The sequence below is a fragment of the Empidonax traillii genome, unplaced genomic scaffold (assembly GCF_003031625.1).
Source record: "Empidonax traillii isolate 1590-97213 ecotype Southwest subspecies unplaced genomic scaffold, ASM303162v1 scaffold15:size5535645, whole genome shotgun sequence".
Classification (NCBI taxonomy): Eukaryota; Metazoa; Chordata; class Aves; order Passeriformes; family Tyrannidae; genus Empidonax; species Empidonax traillii.
Genome location: NW_020955208.1, coordinates 770,819 through 797,117, shown reverse-complemented (window position 1 = coordinate 797,117; position 26,299 = coordinate 770,819). Strand labels below are relative to the sequence as shown.

The window sequence follows — 26,299 nt, the reverse complement described above, 5'->3', positions numbered from 1 at the left end:
AGAGATGGTATTTTTAAGTGCCTCTGATAAAGTCAAGGTATAGCATTTTATTTAACTTCTGGATTTGCAAGCCATGCCTCCTGAGAGCCAAACTGTTCTCTTCCTACTGCTTTCATTTCCATGCCTAGGAAGCATCCACTTTCCTTCCTCTTTGATACTTTAATTTTAGGAATAACAGAGGATTAACAGGTGGGCTTTGTGAAAGCTACCTCACCAGGTAGCACTTTGAAAAACATGTTGGTACCTTAGAAGAAGGCAGTAATTACTGAAGGGGTGGGAAAAGGCAGACAGCATTCCAAAGGACCGTAATTGCTCAGAGTGTTCAATCACTGTTTAGGAGGCAGTTATTAGGATCATGCTGCAGCCTTTTTGATAAACCTGTTTTTAAAGAGGAGCTCAAGAGCAGAATGCCCTCACTGAAGAAGGACTAGGGAAAGGGAGTGAGTGCTGGTGATGGGCCAGTCATGGAGTCAAATGATCCCTAGAGTCAGTAAGGCCAGATTCAGCAGGGAGCACGTTATACATCTGGTACAGGTTAGCCAGGAAGAAGCATATATGGTAAAGGCCTAACCTTTCTTGAAAGCAACACCAGGAGCAGAGACAGTAAACACACACACAAAGGATAGAACTTGCAAAATTGATATAAAACTTTATCCCTTGCCTTTGTCTCTGTTGTTGTTCGAGCAGAGGGGTTTTGTTTGCTTTGAGAGTTACGGAACCAAGTTTTGTTTAGGGACAGCTTGAATCAGTGCACACTCAGAAAGTGCATTACAGCCTTGTTGTTGCCACAAAGCATACGTTCAGAAAGGGAAAAAATACCAGCATTCAGGACGCTGATGTAATCTTAGCTTGGGGTAGCAGCATTGCCTCCTTTATTCTGCACACTGAAACTTATTCTTGTTTTTTATTCCACCGTATACTTTCATTTTCCTTGGTGCCCTGACATAGTCAACACCCAGAATGAATAGTGCTTGCTGAATATGAGGGGGTCTCCATATTCCTCATTTTCCTTTCATCAGTTTCTGTCTGAAACCTTCATTACTGTACCCTGTGCAAGAGACAAGAGCCTTCCTTTCTGTGGCTTTTCTGCAGCATTTGTCATCTTCACAACTGTTAACAGCCTCGTTTTCACCTCCTCAGTAAGAAGGTGATTGGGTTTTCCTCCTGTTTTACCTCTCTTATCTTAGCCTTAGCATTTTCTTTGTACATGTTGGGAGGGAAGGTTTAGTCCACTCTAAAAAAACCCCAGTTTTATTTCACATGATGATGTTGACCCTTGCATGGACCGTTTTCATTGTCAGAAACTTGTACTTTTGTGCACTTTTCTGCTGCTTCAGCTGATGGGAGCTGATAGTAGTAGGTCTTCTTCTTTAAGGGGAGATGGATCTGCAGTGGAACAAGAGAAACTCTTTGCCAGGAGGTTTCGCAGATGTCCATGGGCACCAGCAGCCCTGAGATCCACTCCTGGTGCTGGCAGGTGAAGGCTGTTGTTACTGTAGGATTTACTGCTCCTGCCCCCAGCATCAGTCACGGGGCCCCAACCACATCACCAATGTCCTGCCTGATCCTGACTCCTTCACAGCTCTCCACTGCAGCTTTGTCCCGGGACCAGGCTCATCCCATTCCTACCCTTCTCTTTGGTTTTTCCCCTCATCTTTCTCCCATGGAGACTTCTGGTTTTCTCTCTTACTTGGTTATCCCCAGACACCCACCTGACTACTCCACCTCTGGTATGACCATAGCTGCTATTTCCAGTCCCCTTGCCTAACAATCCCATGCTCCATTGTCCATCTGGCACTCCTCAGCTGGACTGCCTCCCTCCTCTGTAGAGCGTTCGTGGCCGGGCAGGCTCGTACTGGGCACGGGAGAGAAGTGGTTCTGTGCTGCACTGGTCCATACAGCATGGAGGAAGCCCTGCCTTCCTCCTGCACTGCCATGCTCGAGTGTGCTCACTGCAGACGGTCTCTGGAGCTTCCAGCTGCCCTCCTGAGAACACGTGCAAAGTCATATTTTTTTCCAAAGGCTTATCGCGTAGCCAAAGCTGTGTGGTTTCTCACCAGAAGAGGAAAAAGGCACATATCCAGTAAGGACTGGCTCCCGTTTCCGATCACTTTCCAAGTCCTGTTCCAAGCTTGGAGTCTTAGGACTTCTCAATGAAACAGAGTAAGATTGTTTTATTTTAATGAGGGCCAAAGAGCACATTTTTCTCTCATGTCATCCTCTGAAGGCAGGTACAGTTCATGAAACCTCCAAATATGAATGGGTGAGTGCTCGTGAGGAGGTTTCACCCAAGCCAAGATTTAGCAGGATAAAGACAGGAAGGAACTGAGAGACTTTCTGATGCTCTTGCTGCATTCAAGTATCATCTTGCATCAAGAGCATCTGCTCTTGCAAGATGCTGAGTACCTCCTGGTGCAGTCTTCAGGAACTGAAAACACTTAGCACGACACAGGGTTGGGATCAGAAAGCATGCTGCAGTGCAGATGGGAGTTATGAAAGCTCATGAAGAACAGACACAGACTAAACAGTGCACACATGTATATTGTGTGCGGGGGTGCAAAATGAGCTGGAGGTGATGTAGGAATGGTGTGAATTTATAGCAAAGCTGAGAGATCCACAAGATTTCTCCATAAAGTAGTTTAACTACTGAGTGTCCATGACAAAGATATTGTTGGCAGTTAAAACGGGCATCTCTTAAATAGTTGACATTTTTGTTTCAGCAACTGTGCAGTGACTACATTTCTAACTAATCCTAATAAGCCTCCTTTCCAAGTTGTATAAAAATGGTTTATGAGTTCTGGCCTTAGCAGTGGCATAAAACTTCCCTAGAATATCCATCCAGCAATGCTTTGTCCTCCCCTCTGCCGCTGGGGACTGTCACACTGTCATTCCCAGCCAGGACAGTTCAGGCTTCCCGAGTGAGCGGGTTAAGCGAGCTGCCACATTCGCAGCGTGCTGATTGTGGAGTCTACCCATAAGGCAGCACTTCATAACCTTGTGGAAATATTTTTACATGCTCCACGCAGAGAAAATAACCACTTGTGCTCTGCTAGAGCTCAGCCACATGAAGGAGCCAGGAAGAACACCCCAATGGATGCTGAGAAAGGGAAGGAACCTCTACTGGTGTCCAGTGCAGCAGGCAAATATGGCACCTCTGCTGTCTTAGCAGGAAGCGTGGACAGTCTTCAAACTGTTGTTTCTGAGATCCCTGCTTGCATTTGCTGTGAGGTGGTGATATCCCAGGGGAGCATATCGATCAGTATAATCCATCCCTCTTTTAAACACTTGGCTGGGACTCTGCCCCAATACTAGGACTTCAAGTGTGTCCGCTACCCAAGAGCTTTCTCTTAGGCATACCCCCAGCTCTTGGTCTTCTTTTCCCCTTACTCAACTTTCTTCTAAGACTCTGGCTGATCACTTTCCCATATACTTTCCCATCTCTTTCCAGTTCCTTCACTCCCCCAATCCGTCTGCTCCAAGACACAGTAAATTCATCTCTCATCAGGCACTGAATTCAGTGTTACCTTTACTTTACACTTGCAAGACACATCTATCCCCCAAAAGGGTGTGAGAGCAAAGGGGTTAATACTGGTTGAACCTCACCTGAAAGAGGTGAGCACCGACGCTGAGCACTGGTGGTTGTTGGGGATGGGTGTAAGACAGGAGGGAAATCTCCACTGCCAGCCTGTACTGTGGGATGGAGGTCCCAGCTGTGGGCCAGAGCTGATCTGCCTGAAGCTACCACCAACCCCATTCCCAGTGCCCCTGGAGTGAGCTGCACATCCCACCCTAGGAGCAGCTGGAGCACTCAGCTCATGGGCAGCATCACTGCTGGACACCCACAGGCTGGGCTGATGGTGCCACAGCAGGGCTGGCCTGGGGTTTAGGAGAAATTGTGAGGCACTCCTGGCCTTTGGGGCCACAGCGTGGTCACCCCAGTCTCCAGTGATTGCCTAAGTAAAGCCTGGCTGGGAAGAGAGCAGGCCTTAACTGGAAAGTCCCACTGCTCTGTAAACACAAACAAATCAGCCCCCATCACCTGCTTCCCTTCTTTATCTGTACATGTAATTTAAAACACCCTCCAGCCTCCCAAAGTCAAGCTTCAGCTGCTTCCCATCCCCTTAAGCCCCTTTAGTTCCTCTTCCCCCCCCTAACCTGGCTGCTTTTCCAGGGCCAACCATCACTGCAGAGACAAGTTGCTCTTCTCTCCCACTCTCTGATCCTTTCTGTCCTGGGTGAATGTGGTGGGAACCACCCACAGCGTGTTTTCGTGCATGCGTTTCTGCAGCCACCCCTCCCCCCGCCTAGTTTTTTAAGTTAAACTATCTCTTGCTTTAAAGAGAGCAAATACACAGCAGTGGCTTTCATCACTGCTGTATAATAGAGCAGTAATTCTGTGCCAGGGACTGTTTTCTATTTTATTTTAAAGGGTTTATAAAACAGTGTATGTAATTGAGTGAGTAAACTGAACGTTTTCTGGAGCCCCTGAGGGCTGAAACTTCGTGGTGGTCCTGGGCCTAGGCCCTAACCCTTTTTTTTTCCCTCTCCTTTTTTTTTTTTTTTTCCTCCCTTTCCCCTCCTTCCCCTCCTCCTTTACAACCCAGCGTTGCCACCAGCAGCAGCAGCAGCAATCTGTCTGGGGCTAATTGAGCAAACAACAAGGAGATGCTTTCACATGGCTTTTAAAGGAATGCTCCGGCATCCCCTTTCTGTGAGCGGCTTGGCAGGAACCTGCCAGGAAGGCTGGGGAGCGCTGGGTCCCCGGCCCCCGGCCTGCTGGTGGGGTTTGTGCTGGGCTGCGCAGTCATTTCCGCCCCTCTGTTTATTTGCATTACAATTTGTTTTTAGCCAAGCACCAAAAGCTGCTCTGCTCTCTAGCTCGCCTTGTGCGTATGTTTTTAAGGGGCTAGTGTACAGTACGTGTAAACAAATGTCTTCCCAAGCAGGAACGCATATATAACGAGTGACAGGTTTTTGATTTACACTCAGTAAAACCTCCGTGGACACTCGGTTCAAGCACCCAGGCTGACTTCAGGCTGGGCTGCGTCAGCAAGTTGAAGCAAAGTGCTAATCAGGAAGGTTGAATGTGTTGATCAGCTCTGGATTTGCTTAGCACCAGATGCTCCCAATCTGAGAAGATCTAGTTGAACATGATTTAAGGTTGCAGAGTCCAACTCTTAAAGCTTTCTGAAAGTCCTTTCTCTAATCCCTCTTCTTTCTCTGTGGGCTGAATGCATCTGTAACCCTGCCAGTGTCAGATAAAAGGCAGCCTGGTAAGAAATCCCTAATGGGGAGCCGGGGAAGGAGAAAGGGAGCTGAACAGCGAAGCATGTGAGGTACTTCTCCCTCCTCCCCCAGAGTTTCAGGCAGAGTTTCTGCAGGAACTGAGCTTGCTGGTACCAGCCAGAGCCACTGGCAACTGGCAGCCACGTCTGATAATGAAACGCTATCCACAGCTCAGTTCTCTGGCACATACACTGGAGTCTGAATTCCCTTCTCTCCACAAGGAGGGCTTTGGGAAGGAAAGAGGGAAGCGGGGTGAATCCTTATCTGCCTATCGCATCCCCTCAGGGTGCGGAATAGGGCTTTGTTTCTAGCAAAGCCATTCCCCCTTATCGCTTAAAGACTTTCTCGGGGATTTTAGACAGGCAGATTCATGTGTTCCCGTTAAGCCTGTGCAGTAAGAAATGAGTTTGGTGATTTCATGTGAGTCTTGAGGTAGCAGTGACATACCGGGGCAGGCCATGTGTGCCTGCTTTGGGGAATCTGGGCCACACGGATCAGGGAGGAGATGCAACAGGCAGAGGGATGGGAGATGAGGGAATGCGTGCTCCGATTTCCCATGTGGCTTTGGCTGCTTAAGCTCCCTACACGCACTGATGCCTCGGTTTCCCCAGCTGTAGAACAGGAATGCTCTTACTCGCCCACTCTTGAATAGCATTTTGAACTCATCAGGTGTAAAATACAAGATGCCATAAGGCAGCTACAAGCATGTCAGTGCAAAATGCAGATAGTTGGTACCACCTCTGCAGCTGGGTATGTGACAGGACCCATCCCAGCTCTGCACGTTTAGGACCGTGGAGGATGCTGTCTGAAATGAAGCAACAAGTTCCTTATTAAAAAGTATTGCTACAGATAACCTATATATAGAACCATAAATTGACATGGCTCTTTATAAGCCTAGATGAAGGCATGTTTAATCTGCAGAGGCATAACGTAATTACTCTCACTGGATGGTAGCCAGGGTCTTATTCACATCATAGAAATCAACACGATAGGTAGTCTGCTTGGAGGAGGTTCAGGAATGGAGTCACAGGAGTTGCTACAGGGCCTGTTTGAGATATATTGGGAAAGCTGTTGGGGATGAGGAATGTTATAGCAAGAAGTGCTGCAGGTTGGATTTGAGGTACCTTGGCAGAGCTGTGTGGGGTCCGGGACGGGAGGAGAGAGGCGCTGAAGGCTGGACTTGGGGCTATTGGCAGAGCTGTGCTTGGAGAGGTTGTGTGGTGCTACCTACATCATGCTTGCACCTGGCACTTGTACAGTCAGCCCCTCATTTTCCTGAGCACTGCATCCACCTCTGCTCATCCTGCCCAAAGTGCTGGAGATTGAGCTCCAAGATGTCAGCACGAGTCTCTAGGATTAATTATCAGTTGTCACTAAATACCCCAGAGCTAAATGTCTCGGTGTGATGCTGAAGGTGAGAAGGAGCTCCTTGCTCTCCTTATTTTTGCCTTCACAAAGGATCTCTGAAAGGGCAGTTGTGTGGCTCACCCACTCTGTCTCTCAGGCTCAGGAGACTGCATACGATCCATATGACTGTGGAGTTGAGGGTGTGGTGGGAAATTATCTTGCCACAGTCCAAAACTCCTTGAAGTTTATAGAGCAGAATTTGATCAAACCTTTAGAGCAATGGTTTGTGTGGTGCAAAGGTTATGTCTTGAATTTTAAACCAAGAGAAGCATCATGTTGACCCGGCCACTTTAGGGATTGCCAGTAATTTCTTCATTTAGCCAAAGGTGGCACGTTTGTTGTTTTGCAGCTGTCTTGCAAAATCCACTCCCCTGAGGGGAGGAGTTTTAGGTGGGTAAATAAAACACAAGTTATTATTTCCATCATCCTTGGATATCCACCCCAACTGCTGTGTAAGGTGTGGGACCTTACACACAACCTCCGTTGGTGTATCCCAGCACCTCACAGGCCTTGACCCTTTATCCCAGGCTCCAGAGCCAATTGTTATTCCTACTGTGCAAGAGGTAAGATGAAGAGCCTAAGGGCACGGGTCACACCACCTGAGCTCCACCTGAATAGGTGTCCAGCTCCCAGAGAGTGATTTAGATTCACCCCTCCCACACAGTACCCTGAGGACACCCACTTTGAGCAGGCCAGCTCTGTGTCACGCTCTGAGGCCACACGCTTGGGTTTTTTAGGCACTGGGCTTTCAGTTGCGTGTTTTTATTATTTTGGCTTTAGATCCCTTATTTGCAGTCCTTCCCTGGCAAGCTGCTTTTGCATTTTAAAGGGAAGGCTCTTTCAGTACAGTGCATTAACAGTGCTGGGGCAGGGACTGGCACGTTAATGTGTCCACTGGGGCTCTGCAGAGCTCCTCAGAACAGGCAAAGAAGTGACCCTGCAGAAATTGCCCCTCCAATAAAAGGAGTCTAAGGAGGGCTGTTCACCATTACCCTCAGAGATGATAACTGTGCTCAGGGAACTTGCTTCACACAGATGCTTTTGGAGAGGCTCCATCCAAAAGGGAGAAGCCAGGTTAAATTTAAAAAGCAAACAAACAAACAAACAAACTTTTTTTTTCCTAACTGAGTTGGAATTGCTGAGAGGATCTCACACTGCCTCGGTGATGGCCCCCCAGTGCTGAGCAGCCCCTCTGCTCCTCAGCCTCCGAGCAGTTTGAGAGCACACAGTGCTCTTTAGAGCCAGGGTGGGTGACTTATTGTTAATTTTATGTCAGATCTGCATGTTGGGTGTTGATGGTTCCTTGCCTTAGCCTAGGTGTACACCTGTCAGTAGCAGCTGTGACTTCCGTAGGGCCTCTCTTGTTTATTGGTGACACATACATGTGAAAACTCTCATTAGAGAAACCTCCTAATGTTTAGTCAGTTGTTTAGGCTTTCGCCATGTGTGTGGGATACTGTCAGAGAGAAGCTGGAGTCCAGCAAATCTGTGTTTGAGTTCCCCAGAATCTGCTTTTCTCATTTGTTTTAAAGTTGCAGATTTGAAAAAAATGCAAGGTCTGAAGCTCTGCTGCAAAACTCAATTCCTCTTCTTTTCCTCCCTCTCTCTTTTCAGCCAAACATGTTAATGAAGTCATTGTGGGCACCGAACAGCTGATGGAGATATAACCCGAGTAGGTTTTAAAGATGATTTTATGGAAGCCAGCAGCAGAACCAGATGTTCGAGCGTCGTAAGATCATCCGTACAGATCAGTACTCGCACAGCTTACCCTGTCATTGCTCCTTTCCTGTTCAGCTTTATATTTATGTCTTAATAAAGGAGTATTTACAGAGCGGTGTGTCCGTCAGCCCCTCCCCCCTCATTGGGATGCACGCGGGTTTGTGCCGGGTTATATCGGTTCCTGCGCGCCCGGCCAACGCACTGTACTTTTCCAGCAGAAGGGAGAGCGGGGACCACACAGACTGTGCCCACTCCAAAGAATGACTTAGCCGCCCTCCCTGCGGTGTAAACCACGTCCCTGCAGTCCTGCACCACCATCCCGAGCCTGGGAGAAGCTTCTCGGGATGCTGCTCGTGCATCTCATCAGCGCAGCAGGCGGACAGCGAGAACAGCGGCAACACAGGCTGCTCTTTGCAGCCCCGCGGCTTTGCCAGCCTCCTCCTCCTCCTCCTCCTCCTGTCTCTCTCTCATGATGCTGCCCCACAGCACAGAAGTGTTTCATCTGTGCCTCTTCCCCTCTGTAATGCGGTTGAGAGTTTGGCACCTCTTTCCATCAGGGCTGAGTTTGGTCTGATGCTTTGAAAATCCCGCCCAAGAGAGAATACGTGAGGGCTGGGGGAGGATGGGGTGGTTGTGGGGTGTAAGCAGCGGGTGCTCCCTGCCTTATTCTGATGGTTCTTCAGCTTGTCGGTGTGCTGTTCCTAACCCCAGACCAGAGGCCCTCCCCACACTTGGATGCTCCGTGGATGACTGTACCTGTGTCTGTGAGATGAGTCGCGCGTGCTAAAGTGAAACGCGCGGCGCTGTGGTCAGGGCTTGTGCCAGGATTGTAAAGCACCTGGATGGAATTGAAACACGAGCTGTTCTTTAATGTTTATAAATTGGAGACAAGTTCCTACCTAAAAGCTGTTTATTAGAATGTAGTAGGATTGAACGGGGCATTTATCTGCCCCTGGCAGTTTGACATCCAGAGGTGCTTACAGCAACTGGCGGGGCTGGTATTTCATTAACTGAAGTGATAAATGTGAAATGTGTGCTTCGTGGGCACCGGTGACCCCTGAGGAGAACTACCATTTCCTAGTTAATTTGACAGGAGAGAGATTATAATCCAGACATTCCCTGAGTTTCATAAACAAAATCCTTCCTCTAAAGGACCAGACTGGAATGGAAACTATGGGTAAGGATGAGTTTCAAGGCCTGTGACGAGGTCCAGAGAGAAGAAACGCGCTGCAGTTCAGCTCCAGCTTTCTGCGGGAGGTTTTGCCTCGTGTATGTGTGCAAACATGTTCCTAAGGTACGAAGCCTTTTTCATCCAAGGATCTCAGAGGCTTTACAAAGGTTAATTAAAGAGAGTTCTTGTCTCTGTGTGCTACAAGGGAGCGAGGCTCCATTTTGGGTGTGTAGAAACAGAAGAAGAGTGGAGTGTAATTACCTGGCTTTACATTTTACCATAAGGCTGGCAAAGCCGAGAGAGGTCTGCAGGGACTTTGACTTAAATACAAAGGCTTCTCCCTCTCTGTTTTCAGGATGCATCTTAAATTCTGATAAGTCCACATCCCCTTATTTAACAGCTACAGCTTTACCTCCTTGTGCCTTAATTATATGTTAAAGTCTCAGTGCTTTTGTTTAGCTAATTTAAGGAGAGGGTGGGGGGCTCTTTACTGTGTCGGTTAGAGTTTAGCATTAATTTAGTGTTCTCTGACACTTGAAAACCTGTCCGGGATTTGAGGCATTTTCTTTTCCTTTTTGCCTTTTACGACCTGCAGGTGTTTGGTGTGAGATAAAAGTAGATCCCAAAGTGAGATTTCACAGCACAAATTATCAAAGTGAAGATTCACTCTTGATGTAGTCTTCGTGTGTGGCAGTAATTATGAAAAATAGTTCGGGATAATAGGGCCTTCAGGAATCCCAAGGCGGGCACTGGGAGGTTAACCCTTCCTCATCTAACCTGGCCTCCACGCTGCTGTCATCATCAGGTGAGCAGATGATGGGTTGGATCAGGCAGCTTTACAACCCGAGTGATGTTACAGTCCTCAAGAAAATCGAGGAGGTGACTGAAGACATGAAGTTCCGTTCCCAGGTAGGTTTGGATGTGCCTGTTTGGTCCTAGGTCATACAGACCTTCAGGAAGGTGTTACTGGTACAGGCTGCTCACCAGCTTTGGGGAGTGGGGCACCTCTCAGACACAAGTAAGCTGCTCACCGTGCTGCTCTGTCACACCCAGACAGCTGAGAATTACAACCCGTGCCCATCACGGTGCTACTGGCACCAAAGTGGTGCTTTGTAGGCAGCGCTTCTCTGAAAGAGGTGGAAGTTCCCAGCTCTGTGGGTGCTGGCTCTTTCTGGACAGACTTGTCCTGGACATTTCCTTGGCAGATGTACAGCCAAGGGTTGCTGTGAGAAGGTTCTTGCAGGGGCTCGTCACGTGCTGCATCTGCGTGGGGTAAAGCAGAGGTTTGCGGTGATGCCCAGCACCACTGGCTTGTAGTTTTCCCTGAGTGGTGTCCTGCCAGCAGCTCCCAAAAGGCTTTCCCTGTGACCAGGGCAGCAGGGTCGGTGTGGGTGCAGTGTCCAGCAGCAGCGTGTGCGGGTCATCAGCTTCTTCCCATGGGTCCTGCACCCGGAGCACACCATGATGGGAACACCTGAAACTCTGTCCCCTCACCCTGGCTCCCTTGAGAGCCGGGTGTCTCCAGCAGCACCTCTGCAGCCGGGTCCTTGCCAGGCTGTTTGCAGCCAAGCCCATTTACAAGACAGAGATTTGGGAAGAGCATCTGTTGGGCAGTTACCGACACCCAGAGCTGCGGCTCGCCTCCCTCAGCCGTTCGTGTTTGCTTTTGTAGGTGACTTTTGGGATCTCTCAGGAAGCAGCAGCTCATCTGATCCCTTCTGCAGTAGAACCGAAGCGGATGGCTCCCATCTTCCTGGCAGCCTTGGAGCGGAGCCACGCAAGGCGAAGGCAAACAGCCAGCCGTTCCCAGGGACAGTGGGCTTCCCACCCCAGTGGTGTTCAGAGGGACACAAAAACCTTTGCACCCAGCTCTGATCTCGCTTTTAGGACCGTTTTTTGGCTTGTGGGCAGGAAGGGGAGAGCAGCACCAGCCTGGGTGGTCATATGGCTTCAGGTGTGCAGATCTGGCTCCCCCATCCCCTATCCAGCTGAGGCTGTGTGTGCAGACAGCCTCTCCTGAACCTCTTGGGGCTGGGATCACGAGGACTCACCAGTCTTTTACTACCTCTGGTCTCCGTGGTTGATTATGCAGAGCCATGTTGGTCCTGCTGGCTTCCTTGCTGGCTTCTGCACCCCTCCCCCGTCCTCCCTCTGCCTGCCTGGAAAGAGTGCTTCTCACTGTGCCCCTGACCATCCTTTGGACTTTGCTGATCCAGGGACCAGAATTTCCCTAATAAAACGCCAGAGGTCTGGGGAAATGAGTGCTTTCAGGAGGTGCCTTGCTACCTCCACAGTGGCCCAAGTGCCCAGTGAGGGCCAGTGGCTGCTCTGGGGCTCGCAAAGGAATCACCTGTGCAGGCAGCAGTGGTGTGACAGCCACACGTTGCCCAGTGCACGGTGTAACCCAGTCCCAGGACACTGCAGTGCCACCCTCCCATCACACACAGCCCTTCCTGTGGCCTTTGGTCACCTATTTGAAAGGACTGATTATTGCAGCAGGCAATTGGGGCCGGGTCCCCTGACACTGCAGGCTGCACACTGTGCCCCAACCCAGCCCCTCCTGGTGCCATGGGGGAGCACAGAGCACAGGGCCCTTCTCAGTGTCAACCTGCAGAGTTAATTCGGGGGTGGGGAGGTTTCCTCGCTGGGGTCCAGCACCCAGCACGCCCACCAGCACCTCTGCAGCAGCCTGCCCACTGAGGCTTGCTCCCTCTCAACCAGGCAGCTGATTCCTGGATCCTGCCGGTTTTCACTCCATCCCCCCAGGAGCCAAGGTCCACAGCCGCGCCTGTGCCTTCCCAGACGGGCCAGCAGACGGGAACTTCCTTCCAGGCCCTATAGACAGACATTTTATATATGTTGAAATACATGTGTATATAAATATGGAAAGCAAGAGCTTGAGAGAGCTCGAGTCTAAATAAACTTGTATGTTTTAGGCTTTTAAAATGCTAATGTTGAATTTCGGGGCAGGGGGGATGCAAGGGGATTGTTGGACTGAGGACCAAGACAGCTGATGAGCTTGGATCAGTGCCTTTACAATTCAAGGAAAAATGGGATAGTTTGGGAAGGAAAAAGGGATTTTCTTGTTTTTGTTTTTAGTAGAAAATAAAAGAAGCTGCCTTCTTATTTGCCTCCCTCCCCCAGCGCTGGAGCAGCGAGCGACTGGTGTTGTATGCATAAGCTATTCCTTTGTGCAACATCTAAATGGTTAATTGTGTTTGAGGAAGATGTACGGGCGAATGGAGGGACCACCCAGCAAGAGACAGACAAGAAAGAGCGATCTCTGAAATGTTTAACCAGAGAGAGAGCAAAGTTGTTTAAAAATATTTAATTTACAACATTCCACACTGCTGATTATAAATTGGCCGTCCAAAAACACTGCTGCGTGCGGGGAGGGATCCAGGCAGCATGAAACAAATTCTTGTGATTGTTTTTCCTATCTTCCTCCCTCCTTTCCCTGGGGAGTTTAACCCCGTGGCAGGATGCGGGTTGCCCTGGGCAGGGAAGGTGGCAGCGACCGACCGCTGTTCCCCAGGACCGTGGTCTCTGGTGTGAACACCTGCACCCAGGCCCGGGATGCAGCTGCCTCCCAGCACTGGGAGAGTTGGAGGGGACAGTGAAGAACAACTGACCAGCAGTGCCCATGGCGGTGACAGGCACATTTGAGATGGTCGGTGGGTAACAGCCCCGCAGCCCCTTCCCTCTGATTTCCACCCCAGCACCAGGATTCCCCAAAGCATCCAGCACTGCTCCCAGGCACGGAAAGCCAATGATGGGGTTGGGAGACTTGAGGAGCCAAGCCTGGCCGGACTGTGCACCCACGAGAGCTCCCTCACGGCGGTGATGATGGCGCCCGTTGTTTGGGTCAGCAACGCTCAGCCACGTCACCCAGCCATTCCCAGCGATGCCGGGAAGGAGCCGGGACCTGGGCCCTCACATGGTCGTTGAGCAACAGCAGCATCTTCCCCCGCTTGGGCCTTTCTGCAAAGGGGGTGGTTGGTGCCGGATGCTGGGAAGAAGGGATTTGGCTGCGCTCTGCTCGCAGCCACCGCTGATCCACAGCTGGCTTTGACGCACCCGGCCGCCCCAGCCCTGCTCCCGCCGCACAGGGGGCTGGGACTGCTCTGCAAGGAGGGATTGTCTGCTCAGGACAGTGGCCAGACCATCCACCCCGTCACCTGGGGATGACTCCTGCTCCCACCACAAGGTTGGTCCTTTCCAACCTTCATAGCCCATGTGACAAGAGAGGTCTGGGAGAGGAGGCTCCTGGGAATGCCCCTGGGAGACCGGGAAGGTGAAGGATGCACATGGTGAGAGTCAACTCCTTGTTCCCCACCAGCACCAACCGCCCAGGATGTCCACTGTTGGTTTGGAGAGCCACCGTGCCTGGAGGGTGCTGGGGAAGGAAGAAGAGGCACAGCCCCTGGCTGGTGGCCCCACTCTGCAGAAGGTACCTGAGCAGAGCTGAGGAACAGGAGGGATGCAAGAGGAGCCAAGATTCAAAAGCAGCAGCTGCTCTTGCTGCAGATCCCTCCTTGGCACTGTCTTGCAGATCCCACCTTGGAAGGCAAACATCAGAGGGCTTTCACACCCCTGCTGCCCCAGGACCCCGACCATGCAGCTGGGGAGCCCAGTCAGTGAGGAGGGCAGGGGTCTCTTCCATTCCTGCAAGCTCTCCTGGCAAGAAAGGGGCACGGGGAGAGCTGCAGGGCTCTCTGCCGGGGATTGCCACACGTTTCCTAACCCCTGATCAACCAGGAAGCCCCACCAGCCACCTGGACGCTTCCTCGCGTGCAGGGAAGGCCTGTGACAGCCCGAGGAGCCGGGGTGGGTTTGGCTGCTTGCCCCGGTGGCGAGCTCGGCTCTCAGTGGCTGCACCACTCCGGGCCCTGCCAGCCCCAGCCGGTGCCGGGAGCGAGAGCGGAGACAAAAGATCTTGTGTCCGCCTGCCAGCAGCCGGCCCCGCCGAGCGGCCGCCCGCCCAATTAAACCGTGCCCGCTTCCCATGCGGCAGGGGCGCCCGGCGGGCTCTCTGGCCCCCTCCCACCACCCACCGGCCCCCGGGGACCACCACCCTGTGGGGCCTCCCCTGCCTCCCTGCAGGCGCCAGCGCTTCCGCAGCCCTTGTCCAGCAGGAATCCGCTCCCTTGGTCCCCCAGCGAGGGCACCTCCACCGGCTCGTGCTGGGGATGGCTCGCCCCATCCCCAAGCGTCTCCTGTTCCCCCCTCCCAGCTTTTCTCGCACCTCAGGGCTCACAGCACCCGCCAGTGCAGCAAACAGGGACCTGAGCATCCCTCCCTGCTCCTGCTGCCCGCAAGGGCTGGATCAGGATGAGATCTGGCAGCGGCAAACTCCGCCGCGGCGGGAGCATCCCCACACCCCGTCCAGACCCGCGGGGCCGGTGTCACATCCACTTAGTTGGCTCCGAAAATCCCTTGCCCTGACACCTTGTTAAATACCCACCAGGGGTCACAGTTCCTGAGATTCTTTTTCCTGCTTTTCCTTTACCCCGCTGAGACGTTTCGGTTGGCAGGAGCTCTCCCCCCGCTATTAGGTATCTTTCGGGGAACAAGAAACCTAGATCACTTACAAATTAATTTGGAGTTAAACCTACAGAAAATGAGAAACATGCTGCTTTGCAGGAGAGAGCGCTTGGCCAGCGATCAAGAAAAATACATCCAAACCGCCCGATGCGGCGCGCTCGGCCGCGGCCAGGGATGGGGGCTGCGCACTCGAGGTAGCCGGCAGCCGTATTCGGGTGCATCTTAGCGGAGCTGCGGCCCTTCCTGCCAGTTAATAGGGTGAAAAAGGGAGTACCTGCTTCCCAGCATGCGGGGGGTCGCGGGGAAGGCTGATGTGAGGGGCAGCACAGCAGCACAAGGGTCTGCCTGTCCCAGCGCCTCTGCCAGCGGGATGGGGACCAGCCGTCCAGTGACATATATAGGACACCTTTGCACCAGCATTTCCCCATCGCTACATCCCTGGCGCCGCAGCAGCTTGTGCCAGGAGCGGTTCCCGAGCGAGGGGGACGGTGCTTTGTGCCAGCCCTCCGGCCAGCAAGGTGCCGTGGGACGAGGGAATGTGGGGCGATGCGAAGGCTCCGGAGCCCCCTGGCAGGCGGGTGGGAGCAGCCCCCCGTGCCAGGCGCTCCCGGAGGGTCACGGGTGCGGGTTTGGCCGCGCATTGTGTCTGCGGCGAGAGCGGCTGTGCCGGGAGGGGGCCGTGCGGGGGAGGCCAGGGCGGCGGAAGAGCAGTGATAAGATAAAAGGTCTGCTTTCCCATGCCGAGGAGCCGGGGCGGGGGGTTGGGGGGGGGGGGACGCGGGGCGAGCGGCGAGGCCACCCAGGTTTCAAGCACTCGGCCTCGGCGCCTGACCCCGGCACATTCAGAGAGCACTTCCTAAATTTGTCTCCTGTGTTCCTGACTCACAAGCAATTTCCTCACCCATAAAACGGCGTCAGCATGAAAGGACTAGCCGGGACACCAATTACTTGTCACCGTTTTACCACCCCGCTGCTCACCACTTTGCAGCCCCCGGCAGTGCCTGGCCAGGATCTGCCCCCTCCTCATAGAGCCCCTCTATCTTGCACTGCCAGGGGGACACGGCAGTCAGGGTTCCCTGTGCCTTGGGGAAGGTAGAGTGGAGCAGAGGGATCCCCAGTGCATGGCACCTGGCGATGCCCCCAGGCAGACCAACCAGTGTCCCCCGTGCTCCTGGGCATCCTGAAGGAATCACTAAGCCTAATCTCCAATCAGTGAGATGATGACCATCCCCAGGCCCCTCAGCCCTGTGCTGGCGTGGTCCCCGTGGTATTAAAGATGCTCCTGTGTGTCTGCATGGGAGGAAGCAAGGCTCCATCATCCCCACCCTGCTGGCACTGGGCTCATTGCTAATCATGGCCAGTATCCTGCCACAAAGTCCCTGGACCCACGGTGGCACAGGGCATTGCCTTTTGGGTGTCTCCATGCCCTGCCTTGTCCCTGCTCCCTGTGCCTCTGTGCCACCTCATCTGTCTGTTCCCTGGTCCCCAGTGTCATGCTCGGTGCTGTGTCATCCCCAGATGCTCCCATGCTCACGGCGTGCAGTGGGGGACAGGCTGGTGCAGAGGGGCACAGAGTGCTGGGGGTTTTGGGAGGGCCTGGCTTCTGGGAAGCCCCCATCCGCCTCCTGGGAGCAGGGAGATGCTGTGCAGCTACGGCTGCAGCCCGACCTTCCCTGGAGCAGTTGCCCACTCTCCCCGCGGCAAATCGCTCCAGCTTCGTGCCGGCAGCGGGCGAGGTTTGCCCAGGGCCTGGCGAGCGCCACGGCGGCTGCTAAACGGGTTTTATGGTGGGATTTAGGGACTTTTCTGCTGGGTAATTGATTTGCCCAGGCAGTAAAAGATCAAGGCAGGGGCTCAGCCGGTGGCTCCCAGCATCTGCCCACCAAGCGGGCCAGGGCACGGGTGGCTCAGGGCACGACCGGGGCCAGCGGTCTGTGGTGCCACGATGCACAGCGTGGGGTGCCACGGCCCCACAGCCATCGGGGCAGTGCTGTGGTTCCGTCCAGGAGCTCCCGTGCAGCACACCCCCACTCCTGCATCCTCGCATCCCCCTCCCCAACCCCACCGCAAAACAGCCCCCAAAGGAGACAAAAGGGGCTGTTTGGGGACCTGCCACCTGCTAGTCCCCATCCTACAATACCGCAGTAAAGAGGCACCAAACAAAGGCCTTAAAATCCTAAAGGGGCCCATTCATTAGGGTGACAAAGGGGGAAAGAACTACATTATCATAATTAATCCCGGTGCTGGCGGTGGGTGGCAGGGCTCTCTGTCTTCCAAGGTGGTGTGGGGACGGCCGGTGTCACCACGTCCACACGCTATTGTGCGCCGTGGCCTTGCGGGGCTTAGGCGGGTTTTAAGCTCTGTAAACACCACAGGACCCCCGCCACGGCTACCGGGGGTGCCGTCCTTCCCCCCAGCCCCTCCCCAGCCCCGGCTGTTTGTCTTCTTGCTGCAGACCCCCCCCAAAATCCCAGGGCTGGGATGGGTCCACTGTGCCCTCTCAGTGCACCTGCCCCTAGGGTTGCTGGGGAGTGGGGAAGAGCCCAGACCCCCAGGTCCTGCTGGTGGTGCTGGGTTGGAGGCTTGCTGCTTGTGTCCTGCTTGTATTTTCCATGGAGAGTTACCCCAGGTGTGACATGGCAGGAACTGTTCAGGCTTTCCCTGGCCTCCAAGATGGGGTTTTATCCCTCCTCTGCTATCTCATCCCTATCTGGGGGAACGAGGTGGACTCTGACTTGGGGACCAGCTGTTGGTTGTTCCCTGCTGTTAGAAAGGCACAGGGAAACTGAGGCACACAAGAGATGGAGGGGCAGTTTGAAGGGATTTTATTCCCCTATCTCCAATCCCCTCCGGTAGATGCTGCCTCCCTTCTTCATCTTTTGGGACACAGCATTCCTTGGGAAGCACCTGGTGCTGGCTGAGGAAACAATGGGGCAGGGGACACACTGACACTGCCTGTCCCTCTGTGGGGACCTCCAGGCACCCCCAGCTCTCTGGCCACTCCAATGGGGTCCCAGCACCGGGTGCTGTACAACCTTGGGGTCCCTGAGAGCCTGTGCCTGGCTCTGGGCCGTGGCCAGAGGGCTGTGCTGGTGGTTGGGAGAACACCATCTGGTTTCCAACTAACGCCCGGCACTGGCTCCCGGCAGAGGAGTTGCTGCTGCTGCGGCAGCGGCTGTTTACAACGTGCAGAGGCTCTGGCATGTCCCTGCCAAGTCCCCTCTGCTTCTCCCCCCGGCCATGGGGTTCTGGGGCTGCATGGTGGCCGTGCAAAGCCCAGTTCCACTCCCCAGCCCCTGCCCAGTCTCTGCTTGCCCAGAGGATGCCGCTGCCCGCCGAGGCCGTTGTCCTGGGCTGCCCTTCCTGAGGAGTGCCCGCTGTGGCGGGGCTCCTGCCGCAGGGATTTTCCCATCCCCTTTGCTTGACAGGGTGGGACACGCAGTGTGGGGACAGGGTGGACTCCCTGGACACGCCATCCTCTCTGTGGGTGCTCTGTGGGTGCGGTGCCCTGTGCTTCCCAGCTCCCACCGCATCCCACCAGCTCACCCCGGCATCTCCCTGTGGCGGGGGCGAGGGTGGGCAGAGCCCCAGGGTGGCTCCAGCGTGGGGCTCCCGCCTCGCACCCACGGCTCCCGCAGTCACCAGTGCCACAGAGACACTGCGCAGGGTGGGGGCTGCGCGGAGCCATTTGCCTTTAATTGAATTTATTTGTTACAACCCCAAACAATGTAAAGCAGGCTTCTCCCAGGCTCCAGCTGCCTGCCTGCCCATTAAAATACCATCTAGAACAGCAAATCCCCCCTCCCGCCTTGATATAAAACAGCCGGTCAGCAAGAAGCAGCAAACGAAGTCTCCCTGTGTGTGAGATGATCCCCTGCTCCCCATCCCGCTCCCCCAAGGCCAGTGGCCTTCAGGGCTCCCAGTTCCCTTCAAGTGGCTCCAAGGGAAATAAGTGCCCTGCAGGGAGACCCAAAGCCCATCTCTGCGGCGTCAAGTCAGGGCAGGCTGAGCCCCATCCAGCCCGCAGGCATTTTCCAGTTGGATTTTCAATCCTTGTTGGTGTGGCAGGATCTGGCCCTGTCACTGGTATTTTCAGCCCCCTCTGCAAAGCTTGGGATCCTCAAACTGGCTGCCCTCCTGCCGAGCCCTACAGCCTCTTATTTGGGGTGCAGGTCACCATGCCGTGACAGTGCCAGCTGCTGCCGGGGCAGCAGGTCCTGGGGGGGCAGCTGGTCCTTGGGGACCACGGGGGCAGCGGGTGGGCAGAGGAACAGGGGGATATCGTGCAGAGCAGGCGGGGATGCCAGGGGTGATCCTGTCCTGTGTGGTGCTCCTTTGGCACAGGAGCCTGGTGCCAGCGTGGGTGAACCAGGACGGGGTCGTGGAAGCTGGTCCTGCAGCACCAGGAGCCCAGGTCCCAGGCAAGCCCTTGCTGCCCTGGGATGGGGCAAATCCAGCTCATCCCCAGGCCCTGTCACACACTGAGCAGGTCTCCGTGGACCATCCTATGAGTTTTCCGAGGACATTGATGACATTTCCCGGTCTGCAGGGCAGTGGTGGGAGAGCCCCAGGTGGAAACAAATGATGACAGACAGGGAGCTGATGGAGAACGTGGGCTGGGGGAACCAGCAGTGCCGGAGAGGAGGACAACAACTTACTTTTAAAAATGAAGTTGATAAAAAGCCGCAGCTGCCCAGCGGTAGTGCGGGTCCACCGGGAAAGGGAATGGTGGAGCTGTTAATAGCAATCAGGCAGCAGAAGTGCTGAATAGCCGTTTCCCTTCTGTATTTGGGGACACGCCAGATGCTACAGGCCTATCGCTGGACGAGGGAGAAACCCTTTACGTGCCGCTAAGGCCCAGGAGAGCTCGGCAGCAGCAGGCCTGGCTGGCGGGGGCTGAGACCAGGGGCCATGCAGGAACTGACCCACGTTTATTTACCAGTGTTCCCCCCAGTTTTGGCCAGTAAGGAGACACCAGAGTGAACATCACCATCATCGCTCCAAAGGAGTGAGTTAGGCAGTGGAGATGGGGATGCACATGGGATGGGTGCTGCTCCGTGTGGGTTTACTGGCTTCCCTGAAGGACTTCAGCAGCTCCTTGGGGCGCCGTACCTGGTGGGAGCATCACCAGGTCTGTCCAGGAAAGACCTAAGAAGGGTGTGAAATGAGCTGAGAAACAATTCCAGAAATTGTCCGTGGTTTTGACACCTTGCCCTTTTGCCAAAACTCTGCCTCGTGTATAGGGTTTCTGTGCCCCATTGCCTGCACCTCTGGAATGCTGGGCTTGGCTCCCCATGGCAGGGGATGGGGTAGCCTTTGAGGGCACACCCAAAGAGTAGGGTGTCTTCCTGCCCCCCACTGGGGGAAAATCTGGCCTTTGAGGAGGGCAGTTGGCAGGGGTGGGTGGACACCCTGCTTGTGGTGGAAGAACCATTTGTTCTTGGGAACAGGTATTGGTGGGGATACCTGGTCCTTTGTGGAAGGACACCTAACCCTTGAAGGAGGGATACCCATCCCTTACGATGGCTATAGGGGAGATGCACAGCCTCTAGGAGGGTGTTGCCTATCCCTTGGGATGTTTATGTGGGGCCCGCCAAGCCCTTGGGTGGTGGACATAGTGGGATATCCATCCTTTAGGAGGGCTGCCCTATCCTTTGGGAAGTAGCTGTGGGAAGATGCCTGGCCCTGGAGGGGATACCTGGCCCTTGGTGTGGCTATAGGAGGAGGTCTGCCCCACACTGGGGTGAGGGAGTCATGGGGGAACGCCTGGACCAAGGAGGGTGGCTGTGAGGGGTGCCCATCCTCGCGGAGAGGCTATGGGTGCAACACCCTGCTTTGGCCACCCTTGGGAGGGATGCCCATCCCGTGGGGCTTGCCCAGCTCCAGAGGGCTGCCTACCCTTGCAGGGTAGCTGTGGGAGATGGACGGCACGCGTGGGGGTGCCCATCCTTGTGGAAAAACATGTGGGGTGGCTTGGGGGCGCTTAGAGGGGGACGCCCATCCCCAGGGGTGTCTGTGGAGGGCCGCCGGTGGCGGGGTGGGAGGCGGGGGGGTTGGGGGGGGTACGGCCCGGGGCTCGGGCTGTGGCGGTGCCCCCGGTGCCGCCGCCGCGCTCCCCCCCGCGGCGGGGCCGGTGCGGTGCGGGGCGGTGCGGGGGGGAGCGCGGTGTGTGGCCGCCGGCGGCGGGCGCGCCGTTGCTTAGCAGCGGCGATGGGCGCTGCCGCGGCGGCGGCGGCCAATGGGAGCGGCGGCGGCGGCGCGGCCCCGGCGCCCCCCGCCCCCGCCTCCCCTTTAGAGGCGCGGCGGGCGGCCGGCGGCGCACACACAGCCCTCCATCCGCACCGGCACCGGCACCGGCACCGGCACCGGCACGGCCCCGCTACGCGCATGGGGGCCGCCGCCGCGCTCGGCCCCACATAACGGGGGGTGCCCAGCCCCGCCAGCCGCCCCGCCATGCCGGCCGAGCCCCCCCGCGCCGCGCCGCCTCCGCCGCTCCGCGCCGCCCGCCGCAAGCCGCTGCCCGAGGTGAGTGAGGGGAGAGCATCGCCCGCCCTCGCGGGGGGGATCCGGGCCGGGGAGGGGAGTTCGCGGAGCGCGGAGGAGCCCGGGGAGGGCTGGGCGGCTGCGGGGACCCCCTTGTCCCCCGGGCTCGGGGAGCTCCGGCTCTCGCGGTCCCGCTCCGCGGCCAACGGAGCGCGGCCGCCGCGGGCATCCCGCCCCGCCGCGGGTCCCCTTGCCCGGGCAGGGGCTCCCCGTCTCCTCTGCCGGGCTGACCCCATCTCGCCCCTTCCGCAGGGCAGGGCCGTGGGCCAGAGGACTCCGCTGTGGCTGCGGGCCCGCTTTCAGGCGCTGCTCTTCGCCCTGGGCTGCCGGATCCAGCGGCACTGCGGGAAGGTGCTCTTCGTGGGGCTGCTGGTGTTCGGGGCGCTGGCCGTGGGACTACGGGTGGCCTCCATCGAGACCGACATCGAGCACCTCTGGGTGGAAGGTAAGCGCGGCCCCGCGGGCTCGGCCGCCCGTGGGAATGGTCCCGGTCCCGCTCCCGGCCGCGGCTTTGTCCCCCTTCGCGCAGCGCGGAGGTGCGGGGCCGGCCGGGAGGCAGGTGACAGCGCGGGAGCGGGGCGGGAGGAGGAGAAGGATGAGGATGCCGCCGGCGGGCGTCCCGCCAGCGGGGCCGCGGAGCACGGGGCCGTGGGTGCCCACGAACGGGGTCCCATCCGCGCGGGCGCTCGGGCTGTGCCTTGCGCGGGTACGCGGTGCTGAGTTGCAAAGGGACCCCCACGCGTGTCCCGACGGGGGTCCCCACGCGAAGGTGCGGACACGTGCGGCGGGGATGGTGCGTGGATACCCCCCCTTCCCGGTGGGAAGAACCCTGGCGGGTGACCGCAGCCCCGCACTGGGGCAGAGCCGGCGCCGCGGAGCCGCCAGTCCCGGCCCGGGACCCCTGCCCGGGGCGGGTACGGAGGCGCGGGCAGGGTCAGGCAGGAGCAAATCCCCGTTTCCGAGTGGAAACGGCTGATCCCCCTCCTTTGTTATTAATAACTCCAGCGTGGATTTTCTCTCCCCGATCCCTGCAGCCCCGCTTCACGGGTCTGGGATTTGCTTTTCCTGCGCCTCCCTTCGGCTTTGGTGGGGGGGGCCCCCGAGGTGGGGGGGGGGCAGCACCCCGAATCGCACCCCCGTCCCCGCGGCCGGGCGCGGAGGGGGGCCCCCCGGGCGGGGGTCCCCGCGGGGTGCTGTGCAGGGGCAGATGTTGCTCAGCGGAGGGGTGTCAGCCATCTTTGTGCGGGAGCGCTGCCTCCTCCCCCACGCCCCGCTCCCTGTGTGGTCCTCAGCTACTCTTGGATTTGGTTCAACAATAGAAGCAACTTTGCTCTCCCACCCCCTTTTTTTTTTTCTTTTTTTTTTCCTTTTTTTTTTTCTTTTTTTTTTTTTTTTTTTTAAAAAAAAAAAAAAAAGGGCTCTGCGCTCCCTGGCTGCTTGCACACAGATGCACGCACGCACCCTTGCCCAGGAATGCCCGGCTCTCCCACCTGCTCCCCACTCCCCAGGGGTGTTTGCATCCCCTCCCCACATCTCATCTCCATCACCCCTTTCCTCTGCAACACGTAGCAGAGAAATCCAGTGATACCTCCCGGTCCAGCCAGAGCCTGAGCAGTGGCTGCCGAAAGGAGGGACGCGCTCCCTCTGTGGTTCCCTTACTCTGGGTCGTGGCTCCAGCTCCATCGAAGTTTTATTGTGCTTTTGGGGTAGCAGGGAGTCAGCGTTTCATGAAACTGTGGCCAGGAAAGCGGCTGTGGTTGTTGCTGTTAGGGGGAATGGGACTTGCGGCACGTTGGGGTGGAGAGCGGGATGGGGAAGGGGCCAAGCCTGGGGACAGCTGGAAGCGCCCAGAAACCCAGCTTTTCCTGTGCCCCACCGTGCTTCCCTGCTCGCATGGGTATGGCCAGGAGCGACCGCGGCTGCTTTTGGGGGATTTCCCCCATACTGCGGTCTGGCTGTAATGCGGGTGCCGGGGGCCTCTCTCAGGAACCTTCTCTTTCTCATGGCTTCTCATCTTCTTCAGTGTCAGGAGCTGGATTTAATTTATTTTTATTTTTTTTTTACTCCATGGTGAAACATGGGCACGCTGACCTGGGGTGTCCTGCCCCTTCCTGGGCGATGGCTGTGCTGGGGTCTGCATGCAGCCCCTGCTCTGTGTCTGTGGTGCCCGGGTGAGGATGGCGTGCCACGGTGAGAGTGCTACTCAGGGCCCCGCCTTGTCCTTCCTGGGAGGGCTCTTCCCCCGGGAGTGTGCACTTGGGGCAGACCCCTCCGTGCCTTGCTCCTGGGTGGCACAGCCCCAGCGTCCTCAGGCGTTGGCACGACCTGCGACCACCAAGGACGATGTGACTGAGGTGGCTTTAGTCCCACGGGGTCCTTGGCAAGCATGCATGGGTCAGGATGTGGAAGGAAGGTTTGCAGTGGCACTTTCAGTCTTGTGTGTCAGCTGTGGGGCTGCCTCCCTTCCCCATAATTATCCGTGGGTCCTTACCTCGCCGCTGGCCTCGGCTTCTGCATTTTCTGGCGAGATCAAAGCATCCCCTGACTATACCCAGCCCTGATCACTGCACCCCATCCTGCTTGTGTGGGGTTGGGCAATATGGGGGGACAGATGGGCCTGGGCTGCCCCTGGAGAGCAGGACACAGTTTCCCAGGCTATGGTTGGATCCAGAGTACTTGAAGCTGATTTGAGATTTTCTCAGCCACCACTTTCTCATGTTCCATGTGTGTGGCGGGGTGGTTGATGCGTGTGTGCCTCTGCAGTGAGCCTGGTACCGCTATGCCAGCCTGAAGCAGCGCAGTTCTCGCTCCTGGGCTGGCAAAGTTGGTGCCCCATCAGCTTGATTCCAAAGCTTTGGGATCCCCAGGGTGCTGGGGACTCTAGCTCTTGTGCTCTCTGGGTGTGTGAGTTGATGTTTATAGGAACATGATCCATCCCAGCCCCAAGGCAGCGCTGTGGGGTGTCTTAAGAGACTGTGTATGTGTGCAGGGAATACCGGGCCCAGCATCCTAGCCCAGGAGGTCCCAGCTCCAGCAGGGTGGTTTCGGGTTCCATGAAGCCTCTGCCTCACATGAGGTCCCAGCACTGCCAGAGCAGAGCATGACCCTGTGCTGGGCTGTCCCCACTGCAGGCTGAGCTCAGCCCTCGGGGAGCTGGGCTCCTGGTGAGCAGGGGAGGGAAGGGAGCTGCTTCCCATGGGGGCATGGTGCTGCTGTCCCCTCTCCCTCCTCCCCAAACAGAGGGTAGGGTGGACAGCCCTGCTTTGGCCCCATGGCTGGGGTCAGCATTGGGGCCATGCTGACAGTATGTCCTCCTGAGCCTGGGCTGTGACCTCGGCCCCTGTAGGGAAGCGGAGGGTCCCCTATCCCAATTCTGGGAATGTCCTTAGCTCTGGGGGGGTTCTTGCAGTGTTCTGGGGTTATGCCTGACGTGCATCCCTATTTGGGAGATGGGAGGAGGCCGTGTCACCCCATAAATTGGACTCGACTGTGGAAATGTTCAATTAGGCTCCTCCGAAGCAATTAGCCACTCGGAGGCTTTGAAACCCCGGCTAGCGGTGAGTGTTGAGTTACCTCTAGACACCTGGCAGCTGTTCCCAGCTCTCCCAGGGTGTCTTTAGGGCCAAGGGGCCGGGGCAGTGAGCTCTGGGCAGGCAGAGCCCTGGGTGGTGAATGGGTCTGCCTGATTTATAGCGCTGAGGGCTGGTTCAAAGGAAGGCCGGGTTAATTCCTAACCGGAACAGCCGAGCGCCCCGCACAGCCGTCGCGCTCTCAAAGAGCTGCTGAGTCTCCCTGGAGAAGGCCCTGTCCCTTTCCTGGAGGGGTCAGGGACACCCCGAATGTGCCGGTGGGAAGAAATAGGATGTATTTTGTGACGGTGAGGGGAATTTGCTACCTTGTTCCCAGCTTGGGGCATGAAGCGGAGATACCCCCAACCCCCTTGGCGGTAGCTTTTGCCCTTCCTTGACCTCTGCAGCAGTACCTGGCACAGGGTATCCCCTCCCTGGCACCCAGGACAGGGCTAGGATGCAGCCTGAGGCTCCTTATGCTGCAAGGCAAACGGGAGAGGAGACCCTGACTGACTCTCTTTGCAGAGAGAGGGGCATAGAGGATGGGAAAGCCCAACAGGAAGCCAGGGATGGGGATTGAGTGCCCTCCCCACCATCTGTGTGGCCCTTCTTCCCAGCCCCTGTCCCCACTGTGTGTGCTGTGTCCCATGGAGGGGTGTGTGGGGCAGCAGCAGTGTGGGTGAGTGGGATGCCATGGCCGTTCCTGGGTGGGCACACAGAGAGGTGGGTGGTCTCGTTGCTGCCAGCGGGTGGGTTTGTGGGGTGGGATGTTTGTGCAGGGGCTGATAAAAGAGCGGGTGAATCTGGGGAGCTGCGTGGGGCTGGTGCTAACAGCATGGGAGGCTCTGATGGCAGCCTGTCCCTGTGTCTGGGGCAGCAAGATGCCTGCCAAGATCCAGCTGGAGCCAGCCTCACTCCTAAGGGGCAGCTCCTGGACTGCCACGTCCCTGCTCTGTCCCTAGATGGGTGTCCTGGGGAGGCAGGGTCCCTGCTTCTGTCGGGCTGTGGTGACACAGGTATTGCTCCATGGAAAGGGAAGGGACAGCCCAGTGTCCCTGGG

The 26,299-nt window shown here is 56.3% G+C and overlaps 2 protein-coding genes across 2 annotated transcripts in view; both read left to right on the top strand.

The window, feature by feature from the left end:
- EIF2B3 (eukaryotic translation initiation factor 2B subunit gamma) overlaps positions 1–8,524 on the top strand; it is a 96,634-nt gene extending 88,110 nt beyond the window's left edge. The window contains exon 11 of the mRNA XM_027892989.1: positions 8,308–8,524. Coding sequence (XP_027748790.1) covers positions 8,308–8,360 — 53 coding nt within the window. The 3' untranslated portion in view covers positions 8,361–8,524. The remainder of the gene's footprint in view (positions 1–8,307) is intronic.
- Positions 8,525–21,337: 12,813 nt separating this feature from the next.
- The window catches only part of PTCH2 (patched 2), a 22,638-nt gene continuing 17,676 nt past the window's right edge, over positions 21,338–26,299 (top strand). The window contains 4 exon segments of the mRNA XM_027892914.1: positions 21,338–21,407; positions 21,410–21,549; positions 21,551–21,656; positions 21,822–22,115. Of these exon segments, the coding sequence (XP_027748715.1) occupies positions 21,338–21,407; positions 21,410–21,549; positions 21,551–21,656; positions 21,822–22,115 (610 nt within the window).